This window comes from Typopeltis vanoorti, chromosome 5 (assembly GCF_054136105.1).
Source record: "Typopeltis vanoorti isolate ZY-2024b chromosome 5, IOZ_Tvanoo_1.0, whole genome shotgun sequence".
NCBI lineage: Eukaryota > Metazoa > Arthropoda > Arachnida > Uropygi > Thelyphonidae > Typopeltis > Typopeltis vanoorti.
The window spans coordinates 34,742,437-34,767,019 of record NC_143553.1 but is presented as its reverse complement, the minus strand read 5'-3'; the positions used below and the strand labels follow the sequence as shown (position 1 = coordinate 34,767,019).

At 36.2% G+C, this 24,583-nt stretch overlaps 1 protein-coding gene across 2 annotated transcripts in view; it reads right to left on the bottom strand.

Moving 5' to 3' along the window:
- The window catches only part of Mitofilin (inner membrane mitochondrial protein mitofilin), a 263,003-nt gene that overhangs the window by 199,742 nt on the left and 38,678 nt on the right, over positions 1-24,583 (bottom strand). For both annotated transcript variants that reach the window (XM_090392343.1, XM_090392344.1), the window contains exon 4: positions 126-192. In XM_090392343.1, coding sequence (XP_090248469.1) covers positions 126-192 — 67 coding nt within the window. The remainder of the gene's footprint in view (positions 1-125; positions 193-24,583) is intronic.

Below are 24,583 nucleotides of genomic sequence, written 5' to 3'. Positions count from 1 at the left end.
TCCTCCCAAGTTTCTGTAAAGCAAAAATCCTACTGCCATAAGACAGGCTAATATATTCTGCCAGAAAGCACCATAACTATAATACAAAGATAAGCTAAAGAAAAAAGTAAGCTGAATTACTTCACCTTTTTACTTTGTCTTTCTTGCTTCTTCTTCAAAAGACTTTGTTCAAGAGTTTTCTCTTTCACGGATCTAGAAAAGTTGCAGAACACAATTTGTTTGCTATACTATATAATTGCTCTTTTCAAATTTTAATATAGGTTCCGAAAGCAAATCTTGATTTTTGAAAAAGCACACTATAAAAAAAAATAATAATAATAACAGAAAAGCAAGTATACATTATAAGGAATTTGAATGCTGTGTTAGAGAAGGAATTTTATGGTGCATAAAAACATAAAATACACTAAATTCTTCCTAAAATTTTGAGATGTTTTAAAAGGTATTGACAGGGCTCAACAGATTATGCAAACTCCCACTCACCACACACACACACACAAAAAGCATCTGGCCAAGACTTCTCCTCATCCCTACTATTTTAATTATATATTCCAAAAGGTCACTAGTGGTTCTATATTTCTTTTTTGAAGATTTCCTTTGTGTAAGAAATATTCCAAGTACAGTAAAAACAACACTGACACAGATTTTTTTTTGAACAATTTAATTTGTTGCATTAATTTTTGATACTAGAATGGCCTTTAATATTATGCAAACTGTTTTTTTAAAGATTTTGTTTAGAAAGATATTTTTTATTAAATAAAAATAATCTATTTTGTCCACTTTGCAGCAACTTGCTAGCTTGCAAAATCTACTTGCCATGGTTGAGTGGATTTGCAAATTTTTTGCAAATCCACTTTTATTAATTATGAAATTACTTTATGTATTCTGAAATATCATAAGAGATCAGCTTTAGCAAACTTATTTATTAATAGTGTAATGGAACAAGGTGAAGCACACAGCCAGAGAGTTTGCAATATCTATATCAATTATAATGAAATAGAGCAGAAATTATGTCCAACTATCCTACCAGTAACTCTGGAGTGGTATGAAAATTTTGGAAAAGTTAATAGGAGCTCATATAGAGAAATGGGTTGACAGAGAATCTATACTTTGCAATGATCAGCATGTGTTTACTAAGGGAGGGTCACATTTCAGCAACTTGCTCACATTTTATAATAATCTTACCACTGAATTAGACAAGGGGAATGGATACAGCATGGTACTTTTGGACTTTGCTATGACTTTTGATAGGATACACCATGGAAGGTTGTTGTATAAGTTGCAAGATATGGGACTAAACTACAAATTATTAGCTCAGTTATATAAGAGGATGGCTGACTAATAGATATCAAAAAGTGGCATATGAGAGTTATGAGCCTGCAAGATTTAAGGTGACCAGTGGTGTACCACAGGGATCATTCCTTGGTCCACTGTTATTTAATCTTTACATTAATGAGACTGGGAAGGATTTGACAGGTAACATATTTGCTGATAATGCAAAAATAGGTAGTGTATTAAGTAATGCAGCTGATATACAGTATACTTGCAGAATGATTTGAATAGGCTGAAACTGTATGTGAAAATGGCTGTCAGTTCAATGTTAGTATATGTAAAGTCATGCACTTTGTTAGTGTAATGAGATATCCAATGTCATATTATATTCATGGTTTATGCTAAAAGAAACTGATCAGACTAGGCATCTTGGAGTTTTAAGATATAGGAATCTGAAGTTCAAGGGCCATAAAGCAAAGATTGAAAATACAATTTAGAGGATAGTGATAGTTGCAATGTTGAAACAAACCTTAACATGAAAGGATAAAGAAGTCATTTTGCCTCTTTACTAGGTCTTAATACAATCTCACTTGGACTACTGTGTGCAGGTCTGGTCTACTGGTTTCTGTGGTGATGCTGACATAGTGGAGAAAGTGCAAAGGAGAGTGTTAAAGATGATATCGGGACTGAAGGCCAACTGAGAATATGGAGACTGGAGACACTAACAAACAGAAGAAAGAGGGATGATGTGATTGAGACTTAAAACTTCTGAAAGGGTCATATAGGATATCAGTAGATGGAATTTTTCATTTTATGGAGGGTGGGGAAAGGATATGAGGGTATCAATGGAGTGAAAAGGGGGTGAGAGTTAGATTTTTCCCTCATAGAGTGGTGCATGATTAGAATGGATTGTCCCAGAGACAATCCATTCTAATCATACACTGTAAGTGCAAGTAATGTGAATGAATTTAAGAAAAGGTATGGAGGTGATATATGTGGCTTCTCTTGAGTCCTGACTATCTGGAGGTTTCATCTTAATAATAATGATTATAATAATAATACAATAATTGCAACAGATGATTTTGTTTTGTTTTTTGCAGGATGCATATTTCAATAATGTCCTATACAGATTGATTGGTAACTTATGCCTATTTTTATGATTTCCAATGTCTCTCTCTTGACTACAGGAACTGAATTATAAATTCACTACTTTTTGTCTAATTTTCTACTGGTTTGAAAGTTTTCACAAAGAGTTTTTAAAATCAATCAGATCAATAAATATTATTTCTGGAAAATTTCCATGTCACTCCTCTAAAATTAATATTGATACTTATGGCTATTTTGCCTATTTTTATAAGGAGTACCCCCTCCTTATGAAAATAAGCAAAATAGCCATAAGTATCGATCATTTCATTTTATACTGTTGAAAAAACTGTTATGTCTGTTCAAGCAAGTACTTCTAAAGGTAGATTATTTCTTTCAGCCACTATCTTCTTTTCCATAAATTAAAGATACCATGAAATTATATACTTGGTTTAATCCTTTATCCAAGTGTAAGCAAACAAGTTTGCACCTGAACTATTTTCAGAATTGGGACAGCTTGTATATAGAAGCTTAGGACTTAACATCACTTGCCTTAGTATCCCATAATGCAAAGCACATATCCTTACGGGTATGTATAATGCTATGCATTATGGGAAGGATCACTACCCAGACCAATTTTGACCTTTACTGAGGTCTCATCAGTGGGAACCAGACCTAGAGGTGATACCAAGGTTGAAGTAATGTAGAAACCATATTTTCATATACAAGTTGCCAAAAGGTGTTCAAACCTTATTATACTATATATTATATATATATATTTACTATAAAGTAAATTAAAATACTTTTTTATTTTAGAGTATATAAAAACTATATACTATAAAGTAAAAAAGTATTTTAATAATAAGGTAGGTGTGACACCTTTTGGCAATTCATATATGAAAATATGACTTCTGCATTACTTCAACCTCTGGGTCTGGCTCCAACTGATGAGACCTCAATAAAGGTCGAAACCGGTCTGGGTAGTGACCCTTCCCATAATGCATAGCATTATACATACCAGTAAGGATATGTGCTTTGCATTATGGGATACTAAGGCAAGTGATGTGTCATAAGATTCTGTATACGAGTTGCCCCAGTTCTGAAAATAGTTCAGGCGCAAACTTGTTTGCTTACACTTGGATAAAGGATTAAACCAAGTGGAAAAACTTCCAACAACTATCTTCTTTTCCATTAGCAGTTCATCAGTTTGCTGAACATTTTATGTTATATTTTCACTAAATAAAAAATGTTTATGTCACAAAATATAAGTTTAGTTATTAGTGCTATTTTTTTTTTCTAAAAAAAGTTCCAAATAATTAATACTTCTACTGCTGCTGGTTGCAATTTCTGAAATAATAGGTAATAAGTAAAATACTGAAAGCTTATTAGATTACACTCACTGGTATTGAGAAAGGAAAGAAAGAACACTTCTGCAGAAGTCATATTAAAGAGCTCCAATTCAGTAATGTAGTATGCATCAGCAATTTCTTGTTTTGTTTTCATTCATTTGATTGATTAGTAGACTAACAGAAATACTGATTTTTTTCCCCACAGGATGATACAATATTTTTGTCAAAACTAATTTTGCAATCACCTTAAAGATTACATAATTTCTTAATTTATAATCACAACTTCGGTTTTATTATCAAAAAAATTATAATAAATTATTAATATTGTTATTTTGGAAAGAAAGAAAACAATTTGAAATGGGAAAAAAAAGTACAGCTGTGTTATACACTCAATTTTTTTTTTTTTTTGGGGGGGGATATTCATCTATTCAAACTGCTGATATTTCAGATTATAATTTATTTTCTATTCTCATAAAGAGAATAGAAAAACAAATCACTGGGGTCATGTACTTATAAGAATAGCAATAGTGATTGAAATTGCTTTGATTGCACATTATGCAGAGAGCTTAGCTATTACATAAATTGTATGTTTCAATTTGTAATCCATGATTCTTGGAAATGAGCTGTAGCTAAAGTATTGCAGATAACATTATACATTATTAAAAATGTTGTGGTTTTGTTTTGTAAATCAAAACCATAAAAATGCAGAAATTAAAAGCATCCTGTGAAGTGATTTCTAATTAGAATTATGAATAAATAATAAACAAGATATAATGTAGAAGCAGCAGAAAACTTTCAATAAATATCTTTGCAATTATTTTATAAGATCTTTTTGCACGAAAGTAATTATCTTCAATACAGTTCTTGAAGAACAGATTTTTGTATATACAAGATTTACATGGAATGACTGATTGCAAATCATGGCATTTTCCCCCCATAATATATATGGGGGAGAGGAAAACATATTTCATTCTGAAAGATTTTCTTGTTTTTGTTCTGCCATTAGCAACAAACTATAATTATATGATATAAGGACTAGAAATTTAAAGTATACTGTATATTTAGTCTACATCTCTATTTAAAATTACAGCTACACTGCATATGCTGTAAGACAATGTGTGTTATATGCTGCATAATAACATTGACTCTGAGATGTATCTATGAATATAGATTAATCTGGTTAAGTATTCTCCGAGTGTGAAAAGTTATCACACCTCCTGATAGTTAGCACTTCTCCAATGTTTCTCCAACCTTGTAGTATACTTCATATCCATATTTTGGTAGATGGGAAAACACATTGTGGCCATTAGGGAGGTTAACTAACACACACACACACACACACACACACACACACACACACACACACACACACACACACACACACACACACACACACACACACACACACACACACACACACACACCTTCAGAAGATATATTATCACTTCTATTCTTGCCCTCCTGTGGTGGAGGGGACATCCAAGTGTGATGGTACTGGCCCTTTTTATTCTTCCTCTTTTTCTTTGCTTTTCTTCCAGTATACTTCACTCTACTTCTCCTGAGTCTTTTTAATATTCTATTTACCAGACAACCATCACTAGGATTCAACCCCTGCTGCTGTGTTGGGCATGCAGTGCAACCCATGGATATCGGAAAAGGGGATCCTGGTAGCTGCACTATTTTGGCCCCTGCTTCAGCAAGACAGATGGTCCTGGATGGCCCATCTAGGCCCAATCGGTTAGTGGGCTTGCCTGCAAGGGTCAAGGTGTTGCAAAAAAGTCTCCTTCCGCATGGTCCGGGAACAGGGCAAAGATTTGCTGTGGCACCCATATAGTGTTTGGGGTAACCCTGGCGCCCCACTCCAGAGCACAGTCATTGCTTGCTGAACAGGCATCCATGTGTGCCTCCATGGTGGGTGGGGAGCTCTGATGCTGAACAAAAAAAAGTACTCAAGTAAGAATCCATCATCCTCAAATGTCTGGGGGGTTTTAACAAAGCTCCAACCATGTAATGACATCATTAAAAAAGAAGTAAATACACCATCAGAAAAGAAGCAAGCAACAAAAGGCATGATACCAGCATAAATCTACCAACTTATTTAATCATCCATGCAACAGGGGAAAAGCCAATAGGAAAAATGTCATCATTTTTCATTCAAAAGAGTCTACAAGCACAACAGTCTCCCAAAACAGTCTCCCAAAAACAGTCAAAAAATTATGCTCTGGGGATATCCACATAAAAACATCATGTCAACAACATTCTGAGAAACTACTCATAGCAACATTCATGGGTGGAATTCCAATAACAGTCACCAGTGGCCTACTCAGGATTTAATCTGCAGGGGTGGGGCAGTTGAATAGATGATTTAAGAATATACACTACACATTGTAAATGACCTATGACTGAGCATCTGCAGTGATAGCCAATACATGATATCCGTGATCTCCTCTGGTCCGGCTCGGTACGCCCGAGCACCGCTTCATTTGCCTTGCATTCACAGTGGCCGTGATTCCCGAAAACTATAGGGTATTATAACTAAGATAAAAAGTCAAATGGCTATTTTTTCTGGCAAAGTTAATTAAATTAAGGGGATAAAAATCCCTTATTATTTTACAGCCAGTATGCGAAACTCTGAGATCAAAAACTACGATCTAAGAGTTTCGTGCTGAAGAACTGTCGGTGAATCCAAGCATAAGTGAACACCTGGTAGTACAGTTGATGTTGTACTACCAGGTGTTCACTTATGCTTGGATTCGCCGACAGTTCTTCAGCACGAAACTCTTAGATCGTAGTTTTTGATCTCAGAGTTTCGCATACTGGCTGTAAAATAATAAGGGATTTTTATCCCCTTAATTTAACTATAGGGTATTCCCACCTTATGTGACCGCTAATTCATAAGTATTATAGAAATAGAAGACACAACATAAATTAAAAAAATGAATTTTAATTAGGAAAAGATTTTTGAAAAATTTTCTACTGTTTTTTTTTTTTGGGGGGGGGGGGGACCCCTTGCCCCCCACCCCATAAACACTTAGTTACTCTAGAGGAGTGATCTTAGAATGGGATCTCCTGGATGATGAGGAGATATGTCAAGAACTGAAAGATCAAGGGGGGGGGGGGTTTACAGGTATGACGTGTATCCTGATCTGCAGAGATGGTCACCTGGTTCCAACCAGAACCATTACCCTTACTTTTGACACTCCACACCTCCAACATCTATAAAAGCGGGGTACCTCAATTGTCCTGTCAGACTATCCCGTAGTCCCTCCCTTATCTGCGGTCAACCCCTGTCCAAAAATATTAAATGGAAAATTCTAGAAATAAACAATTTATAATTAGTTACAATGTGGATACTAGATCCAACATTATTTCACAGCCAAATGTTTGTAGAAAATATGAAAGTTTCATAAGTTGACCTGAGAGCTTACAAGAATACAATCCTCAGCATCTCCAAGTTGCCTTAGAGCTTGCAGTGCACTACTTAAGTAGTGCAGGATTGTACTCTCATAAGCTCTCTAGTCAACTTATCAAACTTTCATAGTTTCTACAAATATTCGGATCTGAAATAATGTTGGATCTAGCATCCACTTTGCCTATGTAATTTTACATCACTGAAATGAAGCCTTGTGGCTCTCTCTTTTAGTACTAAACAATTTATAAGTTTTAAATTGCACACTGTTCTGAGTAACATGATGAAATCGCACGTCATCCCACTCGGGACGTGAATCACCTCCTTTGTCCAGCATATCCATGCTGTAATATATACGCTACCCAACCATTAGTCACTTAGTAGCCATCGAAAATATGAAATGAAAAATTCCAGAAATAAATTGCATGCTCTGAGTAGTTCTTGGTTATCAGATCGATTGTCGCGGTATCGCAGTGCTTGTGTTCAAGTAACCCTTAGTTTACTTAATAATGACCCAAAAGTGCAAGAGTAGTGATGCTGGCAATTTGGATATGCCAAAGAGAAGCTGTTAAGTGCTTCCTTTTAAGTGAAAGATGAAAGTTCTCGACTTCATAAAATAATAAATAAACAAATAATAACAAAAAAAAAAACGTATGCTGAGGTTGCTAATATTCCATTCACATTCAGCTAACTTTTATTACAATATGCTGGTATAATTGTTCTATTTTATTATTAGTTATTGTTGTTAATCTCTTACTGTACCTAATTTATAAATGAAACTTTAAATTAAATTAGATCATAGGAAAAACAGTGTGTATGTATGTGTGTGTGTGTGTGTGTGTGTGTGTGTGTGTATATACATACACACACACACACACACACACACACACACACACATACAGGGTTCGGTACTATCTGCAGTTTCAGGTATCTGCACAGTGTCTTGGAACATATCCCCCATGGATAAGGGGGAGGAGACTACTGCACATCCCTAACCCATTAAGACTACAAGTGCCAGAAATATGGACAAGCCCAAACTGCCTGTCGTAGCAGCACTGCCACCTGTGCCCGATGTGGAAGTAAAGAGCATGACAACAAATCCTGTCCTGCAAAGAAAGCCAAATGTGTAAATTGCCAAGGAGATCATCCAGTATACTCCTATGCATGTAAGAAATGGAAAGATGAAAAAGAAATGCAAAAAATAAACACAGAACAAAATATATCATACCAAGATGCAAAAAGAGAGTTAATCACTACCACTCGCACTCTGATCCTCTTATGCTAAGAAGGTAATATATCAAACTTGCATTTCTATTCCACAATTTGATAATTTCACCATTCATAACTTTATGATTGCGACTATTTCTCTGTTGAGCGCATCAACTGCACAATGTATGGTTCTGCTTCAGAAATGGTGCCTTTTGAAGAGAATCCAATTATTAAAAAAAAAATATGACAAGGTTGTCATTTAAAAACAAACCACCAGACCCTCCCACAGAAAAAAAATGGATACATCACTGGAGCTTATCACAGAAACTAACTCGAACTCATCCAATGATCATAATGCATTTGATGAAGTACTGGATTTTCTTTCAGAGAGAGAGAGAGAGAGATGGACACTGGTCGTCCATACCTCACAAAATCTACTGAGAAATATAAACCTGACAAGAGTAAGTCCTCTACCTCCCGAAAATCAGACAAGTCTACGAAGTTCAAACAATAGGAAAATTCATCCAATGGAATTGTTGTGGGCTTCACAGAAATATTGATATCAAGCACCTACTGCAGAAACACAAACCTATTTGCCTCTGTATGCAGGAAACATATTTAAAACACAGCAAGGATCCTACACTCAGGAATATTACTCTACTATGCAAGGACAGAATCAGAAATGGTCCTGCTCATGGTGGAGTAGTTATACTTATGGGCAGCCACACTCCTTTTCATCATATTTAGCTTAATACTGTTCTGGAAGCAGTAGCGATTCATCTATCGGTGGAGTTTCTTATCACAGTATGCTTAATATATTTACCACCAGATTATGTATGAATAGGATGGGCCATATCATTGAGCAAATACTTGACAACCATGGCCTCTTCCTACTTAATAATAGAGAAAATACTTTCTTCCAATATGCCTACCCACTCTTACTCTGCAACTGATCTTATAGTCTGCTCTCCAACCATTTTATCACTGCTCATATGAGCTGTTGATAAAAACATGTACAGAAACGATTATTTCCCAGTTATCATCACCATGTCTTTATAGGAACCATGTTCTTATACACAGAAGCCCATGTGGAAATTGGACCAGGCTGACTAGAATCCTTTTTCCTATCTTGCAAAATTCAATACTGAAGAAGTCAGACAAACACCTATTAACAAAGCAGTGAAGCATGTCACAGATTATATTGTCTATGCAGCAACCACAGCAATTCCAAAAACATCATCCTGAGTTCCACTCTATCCGAAGCCTTGGTGGAACCCAGAATGCCAAGCAGCCAAAAAAAAAAAAAAGGCCAAGATAGAGCATGGGGAATATTTTGCAAATACCCTACTGCAACAAACTTCACATTTAAACACACTTGGGCTAAAGCACACTATGCGAGATGTCAAAGTCATAATCTTGGATCCAATTTACATCATCGATCAATCAAACAACTAGTGAATGCGATGAAATCCGGAAGATGAAAGGTATATACAGAACACATTGGCTGTCTATAGTTGAGCATAACGGATGTATCATCATATCCCAAAGCTATTGCAGACACTTTGGGCAAAAACTTTGCCAGAATCTCAGCAACAGCCTCATACCAAAGTAATAACTGAAGTAACCCTCACTGGCATGGAATCATACATTCCCCACAGTACTCTGACTTGCCATTCCCTAACTAAACCCTGGTTTTCTAAAAGATGTGCCAAGAAAAACCAAACATACCATTACTGGCTCAAATCAAGAATCCCATCCTCCTTTAGAGCATATGCCCAAGCTCGAAATAAATACAAAAAAAAAAAAAAAACGATCAACACTTCCAAACAGAGTTCGAAAAATCAAAAAGCAGGAAATTAGCAGCCTGTCCAAACAGCAGCCGAGCCTTTTGGTCCCTCGCCAAAAGCAATCGGTTATAACTTCTGCCCAACACCTCTATCATACCATGATGGCTCCATTGCATCATTACCTACAGAAAAGGCCAATCTCCTGGCCTCAAACTTTGCCTCCAATGTATGCATAATTGACAATGGCAAATGTCCACCAACCATTCCAGATGCCCAACATACAATGCCCACTATATTCTTTTGCCAGAAAGAGATCAGCAAAATACTGTCCAAATTAAACACAAAAAAGTCTCTAGACCCTGATGGCATTCCTCCAATTGTCCTGAAGGTTTGCGCACCAGAACTGTCTCCTGTCCTATGCTGCTTATATATACTGTCTTACTCCACTGGAATCTATCCCACGGCCTGGAAATTGGCCTATATTCAACCCATTCCCAAGAAAGGCGACAAGTCACTGCCATTCAACTACTGCCCCATACTCACTTCAGTCCTGTCTAAAGTAATGGGGAAAAAAATCATCAATTCCCAACTCCTACACTACCTTGAATATACACATCTAATAAACAACCACCAGTATGAATTCCGTCACTGCCGATCAACAGGAGATCTGCTCACATGTCACCCATCTCTGGACAAATGCCATGGTAGAAGTTGGCGAATCTCAAGTGGTTGAACTTGATATCTCCAAGGCGTTTGACTGGGTCTGGCACAAGGGCTTACTAAGCAAGCTGCCATCGTTTGGTCTATCTCAAGACCTCTGTGGTTGGATTGCCAGCTTTTTGTCTGGACGGCATTAGTTGAATGGTGAGAGGATAAGGAGCCATCCACCACCACACAACTAATGCCAGGATTCCTCGAGGTTCTGTCCTCTCACCAACCCTCTTCCTACTATATATCAATGACCTACTTCAGCTTATCTCCAACCCAATACACAGTTTTGCAGATGACAGCGCATTGCACTCCTCCCTTTCCTTTGATAAACCTCACTGTACACAACTCACCTCAACCTCAATTCCGATCTCCAAACCATCCTCCAATGGGGTTCAGATAACCTAGTCAATTTCAATGCAAATAAAGCCCAGTACTGTCTCATTTCTCATAAAAAAGAACCATTTTCTCCCAGTATTATTTTTGACAGCACCCAAATTTCCAGACAATCTGAGATTTCTCTTCTTGGAATTACCCTGACATCAAATTTCTTCTGGCATAAACATATAACAACCGTTGCATCCTCAGCTTCTAAAAAACTAGGATTTCTCTTTTGCTCAAGACGTTACTTCACCACTGAATAGCTGTTAACCTTATACGAATCACAAATCCACCAAACCATCGAATACTGCTCCCACATATGGGGTGGGGCCCCCAAAAGCTCCCTCAAAATGCTTGACTCAATACAGAGGAGAGCAATTAGACACTAATGGCCCATCTCTTACCAACTCACTCCCCCCACTTTCGCACAGATGATCGGTCTCTGCACTATGTGTTTTCTACAAATATTTCCATAGAAAATGTTCATCCGAAATAGCATCAATAATTCCCCTACTTAGTACTAAGCTCATTAGAACATGTGCAGCTGCTGCTCAACATCCTACAAAGTGCACTTTGAAACCCACACACAAGTTTCTTCTTCTCCTTCACCCCTGCATCTGCTATAATATGGAACAGTCTCCCCCTTGATGTGTTCCCTAAGGAATATAATATACAGTCATTAAAATCCATTGTGAACAAGTACCTTCTTTCCCAACCCATACACAGTACTAATGTACTATAGGTTGATCTACCAACCTCTTGTGTATGCTCAACATAAAGAGAGAAAAAAAAATACACCTGTGAATTTTTAATATTAAAAGAGCAGAGAAGCAATGATTAAGCTTCTGTACCACAGACATAGTGTCGTATAACAAACCATTTATTAAAGAGGAACTTAAAAGAGCTCTTGCTATCTCATCGTAGCACAATAGGCCCTGATGATATCCATTATGAGATGATAAAGCACCTCTCTTCATCTTTTATGGATCTCCTACTCTTATTATATAACATAATATTTACAGAGGAAGAGTTTCCAGACTCATCACATAAGTCAGTTATCATTGCTATCCCAAAACCAGGTGAGGATCCAACACAGACTAATAATTATTGCCCAATCGCTCTGACTACCTGTCTATGTATATGGTCTTGGAAAAAATGGTAAATGCAAGGCTCCTCTACTAATTAGAAAGCAACAAACATCTTTCCAAAACATAATGTTGCTTTCGTAAACACTGATCAACCGTGGACCATTTGATACACTTAGAAACATGTATAAGAGATGCTTTTCTGAAACGAGAACATGTGGTTTCAGTGTTCTTCGATATTGAAAAAATTTATGACACAGCCTGGAGATGTGATATATTAAACTACCTGTTCAATCTAGGTCTGAGATTAAAGAGATAAAACTTAGACATTTTTATTAAAAACTTTCTTTCCAGCCAAGTCTTCCAAATCAAAGTAGGAAGTACGTTATCTTGACCATATTACCAAGAAGAGGGTGTTCCTCAAGGTTCTGTCTTAAGGGTGAACCCTCTTTGATGTTAAAGTGAATTCTATAATTGAACAGCTTCCTCCTAATAAGCAATTTCCTTTATGTAGATGACTTCACAATTTTAGTGTCATTTTTGCAATATGAGGATCATTGAAATGTAACTCCAACAAGCAATCAATCGCCTCTCTTCTTGGGCTCATTGTCATGGATTCAAGCTTTCGGCAGAGAAGACTGTCTGTGTACAAGTCTGCCAGAAACACGCCCTTCACTCTGATCCTGATTTAAGAATGGGACAAACTAATATCCCAGTAGCACAAGAGGCTAAATTTCTGGGACATATCTTTGATAGAAAACTAACATTCTCTATGCTACAGTCGTCATGTTTGGGAAAAGTGCAAAAAAAAAAGAACTGAATATCCTCCACACCCTATTCTCTACTGAATGGGATGCTGATCGAAGTTCTTTACTACACATTTATCATGCACTTGTGCACTCAAAACTTGATTTTGGATCACAGGTTTATAGTTCTGCAAGGAAGAGAACACTCCAGTGGTTGGATCCCATCCATCATCAGGATATCCGAATAGCTACGTGCCTTTTGCACATCACCCATTCAAAGTCTTTATGTAGAATCAAATGAACCCACCCCCTTTATCATTCAGACAAAAATATTTGTCATTCAACTATGGCCTAAAAATAAAATCCCTCTCTGATCACCCTACATAGATCAGTTTCTTTTCCCTATATCATGAGGCTCAATATCACACCCAAATAAGACTGCCCTTTGTCCTTTTGGTAAGCGCATCCAAGAAGCCATGGAAGCTCTAGGCATTAGCATTAACAACACTACCTGTACGATACAACTTTGTATCGAAATTTTGTATCGAAATTGTATGATGTTTACAAAAAATCAATCTGTACATCATCATCATCAAATTCCTGCAATGTACCCTCAAGGGGTGTACAGGATATGATAGTACTACATAAAAAATTTACATATATACAAACTTCCTATCTACAATTTTACACCAAATCATTCTGTTACCTTGACAGGTAACAGAATGATTATCAGATCTTATATTTCTATCTTCTAAGACACTTTTTACTGTATCAATCCATCTATATCTTGGTCTTCCTCTGGATCTCTTCCTGCCAACCTGGCAGAGAACAAGCGTTTTGCTAATCTTTCCTCGTCCATTCTGTTTAAGTGACCATACCACCTGAGATTAGGTCTGCTAACACATTCCTGGATGCTGACAATGCCAAGTTCTTTCCTAATATCCTTGTTTTTAATATGATATTACCATTGATGCCATCTGTTCACGCCTATAATCTTTCTCAGGACTCTCATATCTGTGGTCTCCAGCCTTTGGTCAAAAGTTTTATTTCTAACCCAGCTCTCAGATCAATAAGTTAAAATTGGTTTGACCACTGTCTTGTATATAGCTAATTTAGTGTTTTGACTAATTTCTCTCTTATTTCATATAAATTTATTCTGTTCACTTCCTACCATACCAGCTTTGTTGATTCTGTTGTCTATTTCCATATTTAATTTACCACTTCACTAAAAATTGTGCCTAAGTAGCTGAAATGTTTTACTTGCTCTATATGCAGTTGATATTTTCAATGCTTCTGCCTATTTTCATTGTCTTTGTCTTGTTACTGCCGACCTTCATACCAAATCTATTACAACAGTTATTCAATTTAGTCAGGGAATCTTGCAGACTTGTAGTGGATTTATTTAGAAGTACATCATCCGCATAAATCAAGGAGCTGGGATTAACATCACCAATTTTGATATCAGGTTTAATACCACTTTTCTTCTTAATGTGATCCATATAGATAATGAATAACAGAAGGGATAATGTGCATCCTTGTCTGACACCAGATTTAACATTAAACCACCTTCCTGTACTTCCTTCAATTCTAACTGCTGACTTACAACTCAAATAAAGACTAAGTATTGCTTGATATAATGCCCCATTGACACCATATAACTGTAGCGTTTTGAATAGCTTCTCTCTTGCAACTTGTCATATGCCTTTTCCAGATCTACGAAACTTAAATACAGATCTTTGTTATATTCCCATGATTTCTCCACTATTTGTCGTAAAGTGAATATCTGATCCTAAAAGCCTCTATTTGACCTGAATCCAGCTTGTTCTTCACCAAGCTTTTCTTCCACAATTCTTCTCAACTGTTTCTCAAGTATACTTGCATAAATTTTACCAGTAACACTCAGTAGGGAAATACCTCTGTAATTCTCACATTCAGTTTTATTTCCCTTTTTATATATAAGTGCTGTGAGAGCTCTTCTCCAATCATCGGGAATTCGTCCCTCTGTCCAGGCATTCTGAACTATGCAGTGCAGCCACTGTAAGACTTTTATACCACCATACTTCAGCATTTTTGGTAGAATGTAGAATATGATCTACTCCTGCTGCCTTTTTCCACATTTCAAGCCTTTGATGGCTTTTTCTACTTCAAGTATGGATATGTATTCCTGACTGTATGCCTGTTGAGTGTTTTTCACCACTGTATCACTGCTTGTTTCATTTAGCAATTTTTCGAAGTAATTACGAAGTAACTGGATTTCTTTGAAGCGTTTTCATTCTAAGATCTTTCATCCATTTCTAAGCTTCTTCAACAATCTCCAGAATACTTTCTTGATATTTGTTTTCTATGTTCTTACCAAAGAAGCCATGACTTTTTGTTTAGCTAGATTTACAGTGCTTAGCTTTCTTACATTTGTCTCTGTATTCTCTAAGAGCACAAGTTAACAAACACATTTGACTGTAATTTTATCTATAAGCAGATCTCACATTGCTCAATTTTTTATATACATATAATCTTATTATTTATCCTTGACTATTTATGTACTGCTACAACTTTGCTGTAATTTCAATGATTCATGGATTTATTAAATATTATTTAATAAATCACTAAATAATAAATACAACTATTTATGTACTACTGTAACCTCCAACTGTGGCCCTAGATGTGGCTTTACTTATATGTGAATGCTTCACTGCTTAACTTGATCTTTGTAAGTATAGTTGTACATATAAACCAGCAGGTCTTAACCTTTTTAGTGATCAGCACCCCCTTGAATCTAAAAATAAGTTCTTGCACCCCCTTGAAAAATGTGTTTCTATTTCTTTGTTTAGGAAATTACATCTACTGCAAGATAATTTATTAATTGAAAAATAAACACATATATTTACATATACATACAAAACAATATCTCAATTTTTAATGGCTATGTTGTTGTTGTTTATTAAATTAAAGAAAATTAGTTTTATACCACGCAGAAAAGAATTTTCTTTTTTTGACGCAGAAACGAATTAAAGAAAATTCGTTTCTGCGTCAAACTTTTATTTAGTTTAATCCTTTATCCAAGTGTGAGCAAACAAAGTTTGCACTTGAAAGTATCTTCAGGACTGGGGTAAGGTGGTACAACACCAGGGCAACTCGTTGTACCCCTGGTGTTGTACCACCTTACCCCAGTCCTGAAGATACTTTCAGGCACAAACTTTGTTTGCTCACACTTGGATAAAGGATTAAACTTAATTTGTTGTATTCATTTTCACTTTCTGCCATCACCACTACATCATCTGCATATCTTAAGTTATTAATGATTCTTCCATTTATTTTTATTCCTTCTGCTACATCCTCAAGTGCCTCTCTAAGCATCTGTTCACTATAAAGGTAAACAATAATGGTGATAACTTTCATCCTTGTCTAACTCCTTTCTCTCTCTCCACCAGGAAATTTCCTGTTTCCTCTCCATTTACATATACTGACACTGTTTGTGACCAATATAACCTCTTTAAAATTTCCAAGTCATAAGAGTCAATATTAATATTTTCTAGAATGTCAAAAAGCCTTTTATGTTTCACTTTATCAAATAGTGCCTTTTCAAAATCTAGAAATCCCCAAAACAACTTTCCATCATGGTTTATTGTTTTCTCCCCAATAATTCTTAGACAAGTTATAGCCTCTCTAGTTCCTCTGTTGGTTAGGAATCCAAACTGTTCTTCATTAATTTCTTTTCCTATCTTATTCTTAATTCTCTCTAAAATTATTTGTGCCAGAATTTTTGCTGTGCGAGTTATAAGACTTAACGTTCTAAAATTGTTACAGTCTAAAACTCACGTCTTTTTTGGAATGGGGATAAAAATTGATCTTCTGAACTCCTCTGGTAATTCTTGTCCCTCAAAAATTCCGTTAATAATTTGCCATAACACTTCCATACCTTTTTCATCTACATTCCTTATAAGTTCTATCTGTATACCATCTATTCCAGGGGATTTTCCTTCTTTCATCTTTTGAATTGCTAGATTCAATTCCTCCCTCATGATGTACAGCCTCTGCCCATTATGCTCTTTCATTTGATTTTCTCCTCTTTCTCTGTCTTCATAAAGTTTACTTATATATTCTTCCCATCTCTGTAATATCTTCTCTTTTTCTATCAGAATTTCACCTCTTTCATTCTTGACTGCTCCAGTCCTTTGCATCTTTCTCCTTCCTGTCATCATATGAATGTTTTTATAAACACCTTTTATGTCATTTCTTTCTGCCTTTGCTGTTGTATCTTTACTTATTTCATCTAACCACTTTTCCTTTTTCCTTCTTCTCTCTCTTTGTATCTCCCTACTCAAGTCTTTATGCTTTTTTTCCTCCTCTGTTTTACTATTAACTAACTTTCTTCTTTGTGTTATTTTCCTCAAAATATTGTCCATCATCCATGGTTTCTTTCTTTTCTCTCTTTCCTCTTCTTTTTTGGCTAAATGTAATTCTGTAGCAGTAATTATGCTTTCCTTCAGAATCTTCCATTTTTCATTTACATTGTTACTTTCTTGTATATTTCTCTCATTCATTTCTTCCTCTACTTTCTTTGCGAATTCATTCGCCATACTTGGTATCTTCAGCCGCTCCATGTTCCATTTCCCTGCAGTTACCTTTTTTAGATTAATCCTCATTTTAGTTGACAGCAATATATGATCTGTATCACCTGGATATGTTGTCACATCTTTTATAACGTTTCTATATCTTTTGTTTATCAAAATGTAATCTATCTGATTTCTTCTACTATTTATATCCTCCCCTGGGGCTTTCCACGTATACAATCTTCTTGGATGTTTCTTAAACCAAGTGATCATAATTGCTAAATCATGTTTTCTACAGAAATCCAACAGCATATCTCCTCTTTCATTTCTCACTCTCAATCCATATAGCCCAACAATATCTTCCTCCCTTCCTCTTCTGATTTTTGCATTCATATCGCCCTGTATTATAATTATATTTTTTGTTTCTTTACATTTCAAACCCTGTTCTATATCGCCATAAACTCCAGAAACAACATAAAAATCTTTTTTATTTATTTTCTTTAAAACAAGAGATCTTAAAAACCAAATTCAGCCAAGTAAACTTATTAAGAGATTGGTTAATAATACCAAAACTCCTCATGAGACATCTGTGTGCTAGAATGCATGGGGGAAGCACAATGTGAAATAAAGCAGCTTCTCATTTCACATTTAACTCCAACAGATTTGCTTTTCTTTGAGGATTTCATTATATGGAAATCACAGCAATATGTTGATTAAGTGCAATGACGAAGAATGTCCAATTTCATATTCAGAAGACTAACTTAGATGATTGAATTCCAGATGAATAGAGTTTTAAAAGTACCATCTATAAAATAAATAGAGCTTCTGTAGCTCAGTTGGTACAGAAGAAGCCATTTGGTCAGAAAAACTTGGGTTCAATTCCCATCCATGAAATTAGGAACCTTTACCTGGTCTATTTTGATTAAAGGTGAGTTAAACTGTTTCATATGGAAGTAAGGTTTTTTTCAGTTGAAAACTCAGATTTTTCATTCCCCCAGAACAAGCAGACTTGCCTCCCTGAACACACGTGGATTTATAGCCATGAATACTTATGACCCAGCCATAGGCCTGATTCAATAGCTATATGCCGGTCCCAAGCCTGGATAAAATTGGGGGGTTGGGAAACGCAATGGTGAAATACCCTGTAAAACTCTCACCAGAAATACTTTGTAGCAAGAAGCCAGCCTGGTTGGCTGAGTGGTTAGCGTATCCATATCCATTCTGCAGCCAAAAGGCTGCAAGTTTGAATCCTGCCATGGGCATGGATTTTTGTGGTTGTCTATGAAAATACCAGTGGTGGTTGTGGCATTAGATGGCATTGGTGTAGATTAGGGTTTCCCAAACTGTGTTCTGCGGAACGCCAGTGTTCGTGAAAAGTGAATAAGTGTTCTGTGTTGTTAGTGACCAACCCATGTATTTTTAAACAGGGAATTAATTCAGGAAAGGGAATACCGCTGTTTATGACTGGTCATAAAAATTGCCTGCAAGCCGATTACAACAACTGGTAGCATATCCTCTGTTCTCAAAACTGAACGAAATAACATCTGTGTTGCAAATGCTAGTGACCAATCAGCAAGGAAGTATTAAGAAAATTTTTCCACTGAAATTGTAGATCAAGGTAGTCTGTATCCGGTTCTCAAATCTAGTAATACTGAATACTTTCTTCGCAAGTTCGTATTGTAGGGCGAAAGTACTTGTTTCGAAACCGCAGTGCCATGATTTTTTAAAAGTAATAGGCCTACGGATTTAAATTTTAATATGAATAAGAGACAAGGGACTTTGTTTAATTTTGGTGTTACGAAATCTCTTACTTTTTTGTGGTTTGTAGTGCAACAGATAGTGATTCATCCACCTCCAGCCTGGAAAGCAATCTCCAGGATGTACAAAAAGAGGGGAAAACTACCAGCACACAGGAGAAAATGTATGCATTCACTCGTAAGTACTTATAATAATATCATAAATTTTTTATAATATTATTATAAGTACTAGTGATCAGAATGCGATATGTCAATGAAAATCAGCACAAATTAATTTAATGATGTTGGCCTGAGGAAACTACAATATGCTACAAGATTTCATTAGTCGAGTGATTGATAACTGATTTAAATGTAATTTTATATTTGTCAACATGTCACACCATATACATAAGTGTACTAATAAAAATTAATGATTATGTCATAATTAATACATTCTAAAATAACAAGTCGTTCCATGAAAATTTCAGAATTTGTGAAGTGTTCAGTCTTTGGAAAATCTGGGAAACGCTGGTGTAGATGATGCGGTTCACTGTAGTTGGTGGACTGAGTGGTGGTGGTGGGCAGTAGATAGCATTGGTGTAGATAATGCAGTTCACTGTAGTTGGTGGATTGAGTGGTGGAGCGTTGTAGTGTAGATGCCCTCCCTTGATCAATCTTTGCACTCCTTGGAGATGTCATGTAATAATAATAATAAGAACACTTGCCTACAAAGTTACCAAAAGTCGGACACGATTGAACGGTAAGGGTCAAAGCTGTATAACTGAGAGGAGACCTCCACATAGCCTTTAAAGGAATGCGGAGAACCGACCAGAGCTTCTGACCTAATGTCCAATCCTCACCTTCTTGTGGTGCACCCTGTTGGGTATCTACCTGGATACTGAACGAACGAGGATGGGCTGGCAATTTGGGATTTAGCTGACCAAATTGTATTCTTATTGGCTTAAACCAATATAAAAAATGATGGTACAACATGACAAAATTTCATGCCGGCTGAGGCGTCGCCTGGTTAAACAAGGCCCCCCGTTGTTTTCGCCAGGGAACCAGGGCAAACAGCGAAAAGTCAGCTACTGGAACAAATCTGAAAGCACACCTCAACTCAACATCACCAGAGTTAAAGATCGGTACTATCAACGTAAGAAGCCTGAATGGCAAAGAAATGGAGCTAGCTGAGGAATTAGATAAGTACCAGATCGATATAATAGGGGTGACTGAAACAAAAAAGACCAAAACTGGTGAGAACTTTCTGAGCAATAAATACAAAATGTTATATTCAGTAAATGCCAATCAAGGAAAAGAAGGAGTAGCCATAGTATTCAACACAAAATACGAGGCTAATCTTCTTGAATGGCAGGCAGTCTCAAGTAGAGTGATGTGGGCAAATATCAGAATGGGGAATTCGACAATGAGACTTATTTGTGTCTATGGTTGCCTCAGAAGGTTCTACTAAGGTAGAAGTGGAGGAATTTTTTGATGCTTTAGAAAAAGCAACTGACATAATGAAAAAGGAAAAGTTGGTCCTTGTTGGAGATCTAAATAGCAGAGAAGGAAATGATTGTCAGATATACAAAAATATTTTGGGAAAATTTGGAGAAAAGAGCAAAGCTAATAATAATGGCAAATACCTGTTGGATTTCTGCTCAGAACATGGACTGGTTATTACTAACACCATGTTCCAACATAAAAATGTGCACAAATTCACATGGAGAGAAGAGGCAAGGAATAAGAAAAGTCTCATTGATATGCTTTCTTCTTTTCCTTCACTGCCTCTTTAACTTCCTGTGTCCACCATGGAGTTCTGATTTTTCTATCCTTGCAGACAACCTCACCACATGCCTCTCTGGCTGAATCAATCAGGATTTTCTTCAAGGCTTGCCACTGAATCTCCAAGGTTTGGTTCCTGTTCTCAAACACTTTCATTTTTTCTTGAATAATCTTTGTGTATTTTTGTCTACAGTTCACAGCTGAGAGCTGCTCAACTTTTATTCACTTTAAAACTTTCTTACATGTTATTCTTTTCAATTGAAATTCAATTTTATTCTGCTCAAGACTAAATAGTGATCGCTTCCAATTTCAAATCCTCTGTACACTCTGGTGTCCTGTACCTGAGAGAAAACAGAGGATTTGAAATTGGAAGCGATCACTATTTAGTCTTGAGCAGAATAAAATTGAATTTCATATTGAAAAGAATAACATGTAAGAAAGTTTTAAAGTGAATAAAAGTTGAGCAGCTCTCAGCTGTGAACTGTAGACTAAAATACACAAAGATTATTGAAGTAAATTATGAAAGAGTTTGAGAACAGGAACCAAACCTTGGAGATTCAGTGGCAAGCCTTGAAGAAAATCCTGATTGATTCAGCCAGAGAGGCATGTGGTGAGGTTGTCTGCAAGGATAGAAAAATCAGAACTCCATGGTGGACACAGGAAGTTAAAGAGGCAGTGAAGGAAAAGAAGAAAGCATATCAAAAGTTCTTGGCAAATAAGTCTGCTTTTGCTATTAGAGAATACAGAAACGAATGTAAGAAAGCGAAACACCCTGTAAAACTAGCTAAACAAAAATAATGGGAGGACTTTGGCAAGGACATAGAAAATAAATATCAAGAAGGTGGTAAGATATTCTGGAGGTTGTTGAAGAAGTTTAGAAATGGAGGAAAGAGTGCTGTAAAAGGAGTTAGAGATGATAAAGGTGACATGAAAACAGGAGAAAAAGATATCCTTGAGGTATGGAGTAATTACTTTGAAAAATTGCTAAATGAAACAAGCAGTGATGACAGCACAGTGATAAAAAACACTGACCAGGCATGCAGTCAGGAATACATATCCATACTTGAAGTAGAAAAAGCCATCAAAGGCTTGAAATGTGGAAAGGGAGCAGGAGTAGATGATATTCGACCAGAAATGCTGAAGTATGGTGGTATAAAAGTCTTACAGTGGCTGCACTGCATAGTTCAGAATGCCTGGACAGAGGGATGAATTCCCGATGATTGGAGTAGGGCTCTCATAGTACCTATATATAAAAAGGGAAATAAAGCTGAATGCAAGAATTACAGAGGTATATCCTGACTGAGTGTTCCTGGTAAGATATATGCAAGTATACTTGAGAAACGGTTGAGAAGAATTGTGGAAGAAAAGCTTGGTGAAGAACAAGCTGGATTCAGGTCAAATAGAGGGTTTCAGGATCAGATATTCACTTTACGACAAATAGTGGAGAAATCATGGGAATATAACAAAGATCTGTATTTAAGTTTTGTCGATTTGGAAAAGGCATATGACAAGGTGCCAAGAGAGAGAAGCTATTCAATACGCTACAGTTATATGGTGTCAATGGGGCATTATATCAAGCAATACTTAGTCTTTATTTGAGTTGTAAGTCAGCAGTTAGAATTGAAGGAAGTACAGGAAGATGGTTTAATGTTAAATCTGGTGTCAGACAAGGATGTACATTATTCCCTCCGTTATTCATCATCTATATGGATCACATTATGAAGGAAAGTAGTATTAAACATTATATCAGAATTCGAGATGTTAAAGTCCGCTCTTTTCTTTATGTGGACGATGTTATACTTCTAAATAAATCCGCTACAAGTTTGCAAGATTCCCTGACTAAATTGAATAACTGTTGTAATAGATATGGTATGAAGGTGAGCATTAAAAAGACAAAGACAATGAAAATAGGTAGAATTGTTGAAAATGTCAACTGTGTTGTGAACAGGTAACCTGTGGAACAAGTAAAACATTTCAGCTACTTAGGCACGATTTTTAGTGAAGATGGTAAATTAAATATAGAAATAGACAACAGAATCAACAAAGCTGGTATAGTAGGCAGTGAATAGAATAAATTCATATGGAATAAGAGAGAAATTAGTCAAAACACTAAATTAGCGTATACAAGACAGTGTTCAAACCAGTTTTAACTTATGGATCTGAGAGCTGGGTGAAGTAAAACACTTGACCAAAGACTAGAGACTGCAGATAAGAGATTCCTGAGAAAGATCAGAGGCATGAACAGATGGCATCAATGGCAATATCATATTAAAAACGAGGATATTGGGAAAGAACTTGACATTGTCAGCATCCAGGAATTCGTTATCAGAGCTAATCTCAGGTGGTATGGTCACTTAAACAGAATGGGCAAGGAAAGATTAGCAAAACAAGTGTTCTCTTCCAGGTTGGCAGGAAAACGACCCAGAGAAAGATCAAGATATAGGTGGATTGATACGGTACAAAGTGGTTTAGACGATAGAAATATAAGATCTGATAATGTTGGAGTCTTGACAAGTAACAGACTGATTTGGAGGAAAATTGTAGAGAGGAAGTTAGTAATGATGTAAATTTTTCATGTAGGACTATCATATCCTGTACACCCCTTGAGGGTACATCAGGAATTTGATGATGATGATGATGATGATGATGAAATAAAATGGAATGTAAGAATTATAGAGGAATTTTTTTACTTAGTGTTCTGGATAAGAAGTATGCAAACAAACTTGAAAAGAGCCAAGAAAAACTGTGGAACAGAAACTCTAACAACTCTTGTTCAGAAGTTGTCAAGATCAGATTTTAACTTAGCTGAAAAATCATGGGAATATAACAATGATGTATAGTTATGTTTTGAAGATCTGGAAAAGGCACGTAACAAGATATCAAAAAAAAAAGCTGTTTAAAACTTTCCAATCATAGAACGCCGTCAGGAGCCGTGTGATGGTAGGGCTGTGTTTGGAGAGTTCCGAGAGCTGAGTTGTTTAGTTTTAAAAAAATAGCGTTATCAGTTAAAAAATTGTTAGAATTAGACCGTATTGTAAAGTTAATTAGGTTGGGTTGAATTTTTTTTTTTTTTTAAATATTATTAATTTAGTCTCTTGCACGGAAAGATACGTAATGTAGCACATGGCACCAATGCGAAGCAGAAAAATGGTGTACAAGTCGTCGTCATTGTTTAAAGAATTTAATCAAAGGGACTTCATTGAGTGCAATGTCTGCAAAAATGTGTATTACTGAAGGCAGCTGGAATTTGGTTTAAAAGCAACAGTGGTGGGAAAGTCTGCCAAAAATGCCATGAGGGCAAAGATCAAAAGTGTGTCTCAGGTTGCAAGATATAAATAGTGGATGGGACTCAGAATAGAACTAAAAATTGTGATGTAATGCCAGATAACGTTAAGGGAGATTATATCTGACATGATTGAAAGCGAGAGTAAAAGTGTTGAATGAATGAAAGAATAGTTTGATGTAACGAATGAAGAGTTGGCTGCAATG